Source organism: Gossypium hirsutum, chromosome A13, assembly GCF_007990345.1.
Source record: "Gossypium hirsutum isolate 1008001.06 chromosome A13, Gossypium_hirsutum_v2.1, whole genome shotgun sequence".
Taxonomy (NCBI): Eukaryota; Viridiplantae; Streptophyta; class Magnoliopsida; order Malvales; family Malvaceae; genus Gossypium; species Gossypium hirsutum.
The window spans coordinates 100,538,018-100,543,018 of record NC_053436.1 but is presented as its reverse complement, the minus strand read 5'-3'; the positions used below and the strand labels follow the sequence as shown (position 1 = coordinate 100,543,018).

Here is a 5,001-nt window from a genome sequence, read left to right as displayed (position 1 = left end):
TGGGATTTTAGAATTATCTTATAAATGTGCTTTAATTGAATAGACGTCTTTTATGCATAAGGTTCACAACTCATTTTGTCGTTGATTGGATTTCAGGTGGCTCTCAGACTTGAACAAGTCGGTGTTGCGGAAGCTCGATCAATCCAATTATCTTTTCTTTAAATCTTATTATTAGTAACTTCAGCTTTCTCTGATATTATGATGTTTGGGAAGATTAAATATTTAGTTAATTACTGTGATAGTTATAAAATGTTGAATGATTTCATTTTGACTGTGTTTACAAATGTGGTTTTCCTAATAATGACAATGTAACTATTTGGAATTGGTCTGGATGTCTAGGCCGGGTTTAGGGTGTTACAGTTTTTGGCTTCTTCTCTTTGATTGAATTGGACCGATTAGTGACTTTTTTTCAGAACTTATGGTGTTCGTCAAAATTTCTTCAGTTTCTTTAAAGAACTAGATTTTTAAACTTGTTAAGTATCGAAAATGATTCTTCCACTAAAATGTAAAAATACAAGTATGAAATATTTTACACACCATGCATACCAAATGTATATAGTTCTATAATATAGTGAACATATAAAAGGAGTCCCACGCCTAGAGATGACTTATAAACTACCTTACCTATGCTGAACTTTAGATTTTCACTTATTACTTTTACAAGGAAGACGAAATGAAACCGGGTTTACGTTCTATTGGCTTTCCCTTTAACATGCCATCTAATTCTTTCACAAATATTTCCATAGCTCGGGCTGGCAACGTAATTGGTAGCACAACTCCAGCCTCTCCTTTCTTGTTCTTGACTGGTATTAAAAAACTTGCTACTCCAGGTATTGCCCCTACTCCACCTTTAGCTGGACCACCATAAACTGCCTTGCCCCACCCGAAATCCGCATCGCCAAACCGGGCATGTGTCACATCCGACACCAGGTAAGATCGAATAACCGTGAAATGTGGTCGACCCTTAATCACCATTAAATCTGCTAATGATTTCATGTATTCTTCCGTTACATCATTCTTTGCTTGTTTCACCAGCTCTAATGAATACTCTAATGGGTTTTGACAAAGTTTCCCTGCTTGTGCTACTGCCACTGGGAACGCGAATGCATTCCCGTAGTACCCCGAAGGTAATGGAGGATTAAACCTGGAACGTGCGTTTACGATGCATATAATACGTACCTCTTCCTCGGGATTAGCTTGAATTGCGATGGTTCGACAACGCCATAAACAAGCAGTCAATAGCTCAAATGTTGAACACTTACGAAAGTGTTCCGGAACAAGTTTGCGAAGTGCTGAGACTTCCGTGGGGCCAAAGAAAAAGGACCGATGGACCATGTCATCGTAGGGGACAATGGTTCCCTCTACTTCTTCGTACTCACGATGCTTACATGTGACTCTCGGTGGATCTCTAGCCGCCAACAAATGCCTTTCCCATACTGGTGGAATGGATGGGGTAAGCCAACCACGAGCCATTTCTCCTACAGCAGACATGAATTGAGCTAGGCCAGCAGCATCGCTCATGGTGTGGTTCAGGCGAAGGGCGAAGATAAAACCACCGCATCTAAGCCGCGTTACCTATTAACCAAGAATATTAAATTTGGGTGATCTATCTTCAAAATCATATATAAATCTTTAAAAAAATTATATTATTTAAGTGATTTTAAGTTTAATTATTTGTTTAACAAAAAAATTTGGAAAAAAAAGTGTATACATAACATTAATTATTTTTGGTACATAAGTCAATAGTAATTGTGAGAATTGTTTTTTTTCCGATGGGCCACCCCACTGCTCATTTCACGAGCACTAAAAATTAATGGTGTACAAACCAAATTAATGCTGCCTTTATATAAAGAAGGAAAATTTTCATTGATTGCTAGCTTGACCTACACTTTTTTATGTTTCAGACTAATGGCCATTTTATGATATTTAACATTTTAAAATAAGATAGAAATATTAGCTCAAATTTATATATAAATGATTTTGAACCCTAATCTCGTTGTATTCTCTTATAATACATAAAAGAAAATTATATAAATTATTTTACCTGATTAACCTGAGATGTATTTTTTAATCTTTTACACTTTATTCGAAAAATGCATTTTTGTCCTTTATCGAAAGTCTTGGAATTTGATGTACGTTTCATTCGGATGGTTGTTAGTGACACTCGTTTTCTTGGCACCATCCTATACTTTTATTATTATAATCTGAAAGGTCCAATGACAAAAATGGCAATGATAGGGCCCCCCATCCAAATTATAATTTTTGTCAGTATGGGTCCTATAATTCTCAATAATGTGATTCAAATATTAAGATCCCCTTTTTTTTCTTTCATATAATTTAAGTGGAGGTTAGTCTAAAAACATAAATAATTTATTTAAGTGGAGGACCATCCTTTTATGAGCAAAAGCATTATTGAAGACTAAAATTTAGTTTTTTATTTTATTTTATTTATTAAAAGAATAGGTGAATTAATTTTTGTATGTTAGATCAAAATTTAAATTAATATTTTGTGTTAAAAAATTTCTATTTATAGTGTTAAAATTGACATGGCTGACAAATTAACCAGATAGATCTACACGGCGTGTCACATGTGCTTTATACTTATGTACAATTATAATTTTTAACAAAAAGATCAGTTTAGTCTTTAACCATAAATATCAAGGCTCTTTAGTTTACCTTTTTTAACGGAAAAAACAAAATACAATTCAAAAAGTTTTTATAATACTTTCACCCAATTTTATCCTATTATTTCAATTTTGCAAGGTCGTTTAGTATTCCGAAAATAATATTAAACTTGGAATTATACCATATAAAAAATAATACAACTATTATTGGTGGGAATTGCTTGTCGTTTTCAATCATTGGGCAAGAGGATAATATTTATGAGTACATGATAATTAGATTCTGTAAGTATAATTATTTAGTATATTGTTTTAATTTATAAACAGGATTAAATAATGATTATGTATATTGAAAATAAATGATGAAGGAGAAACATTATATTATATATTTTACCTTATTAAAAATTTAAAAAATTTAAAGGTTAATATAACAAATAATAACCTATTGTTTGATCTGAGTATATTTTATAATTATCAAAATTGATATCAGTGATTTGAATATTATGTTTACAAAATATTGAGATGTATTCTAGAAATATAAGTTACCGAATTTTTTTAATATTGCATATTTATGTGATGTTTAAAATAACGGAATTAGTATAGCTTAAAACAGTAATAAAATTAATACATAACCTTTTAAATCAATGGATAGGTAAAATAAGTACCTGAATAAGTATTACGGGGCAATTCAACACCCCAGTAGAACCCGGAACATCATAAAGGAGCTCCTCCAAGCATGGGAATGGTGGTTGAAGTACATCACCGAATTGCTCGAGCGTAACATCCGCATCCGCTTCGATAAACATTAGACCTTCACCCGTGCAATCCACCATCAGCTTGCGCTGAGGTCCTTCCCTTAGCCTACCGGCAAATGGGTAATAAAACACTAACGCTTGTGCAAGTGCCTCCCTGATCACCCTAACAGGGTCTTTTCCTTGCATGGAAGGATTGTATTTGTAAAATTGGATAACCGGAATTTGGAACCGAAGACCTTCTTGATCATCGATGTCGGATAATAGTTTGTATTCATGAGGGGTAGGCTTAGCTGGAGCTATTAGTTCAGGTTCATGTCGGTGAACCTTGAGCACTAGGGAAGTGGAGGAAGTTGCCATGATACCCAAAAGGAGCAAAAGGATAGAGTGTGGTGTTGTTAAAAGGGGAGTGTTGGTTTGCTTTTAAGTGCTTGTGAGAGTGGGTATTTATAGGAAGAAATGGATAGTTATTTCCCACTTTGTTACCAAGTTATTGCTAATACTATCTTAATTTTGGTGGACAAAATGTGGGTTGCTGAGAAGTTGTAAAATAAAAGTGGGAAGGAAAGGGATAAGAAATTGTGGTGTGAATTTCATGGCAGCCGGTTTTAAATTAATTTGACTTTTGACTTAAGATTTATAACGTTTTTTTTATAACAACTATGCATGATATTGCTAAACTTTTTCCAAATCAAAAGATTGATTGACCCATTACAATAAGTTAAATCAACTTGACTTGACTTGGAATAATAAATTGCTATTACTCAAATTTATCTCTAAATGATTAAAATCAAAATTTTTGTAATTTTCTTTTTTGGCCTAAAATTGTTTTTTACCCGTTCTGAGTGAGACATTATTAGTAAACAATAACTCATAAAATTTGGAGTAAAATGGGCCAAAATTCATGCTTACTCCCATCCCTGTATCTAAAATTATTATTATTAAAGTTTCTTTCAAAAATAAATCCTAAGTTAAAAGAGTGTTTGAAGTTTAAATTTGGTTTTAACTCTTTGGAATGGAACTTTGCGCTGACCCGTTGGGTAGCCGTGAACGGTCGAGCTCCACTGTGGCGTCGGAATTAGAAAGGGCAGCTAAGAAGGTTAAAAACAGAGAAGTTACTACGGTGGAGAGCGATGACCAGGAGAAGAAAGAAACAAGTAAGGCTTCCTTCAGGGACATGTTGATGTCTAATATTGAAACCGAGGAAGGCAATGATATATATCTGGACGAGGATGAAATTTGCTTAAATAATGATGATATCCATATATCTATGGACATCCCCTACTGTAATATTTACTTTTCATATCTTTTTCATGATTTGAGTATGAAGCAAACGACTATTTTCAGGCTCCTTGGTTGCTCTGTAGGCTACTAAGCACTTGTTGGTAGGTTCAAACTTCTTTGGAAACCTGTCACGTTTGCAAATCCTCTGGACTATAATAAGGTATAAACGGAGTGGCCACGGCAGATGAGACACACCCCCGAACTAGGTCGTCGTTGAACAAGAGACGACATTACCTAAACCTAACCATAAAGTAGTCATTGTTATTAAAGTAATAATAACATGGGAATTGCTATGGTGGGTCAGTCAAGTCGAAATTGAACGGGTGTTCCAGTTAAACCTAAGG

General features: G+C 34.1%; 1 protein-coding gene across 1 annotated transcript; it reads right to left on the bottom strand.

Moving 5' to 3' along the window:
* Positions 1 to 478: 478 nt before the first annotated feature.
* LOC121212526 (benzyl alcohol O-benzoyltransferase) lies at positions 479 to 3,951 on the bottom strand. The gene is made up of 2 exons (XM_041085447.1): positions 3,287 to 3,951; positions 479 to 1,575 (listed from the first exon to the last, which is right to left on the bottom strand). The coding sequence occupies exons 1-2, from the start codon at positions 3,731 to 3,733 to the stop codon at positions 658 to 660; spliced, it is 1,365 nt and encodes a 454-aa protein (XP_040941381.1). The 5' UTR covers positions 3,734 to 3,951; the 3' UTR covers positions 479 to 657.
* Positions 3,952 to 5,001: the final 1,050 nt, after the last annotated feature.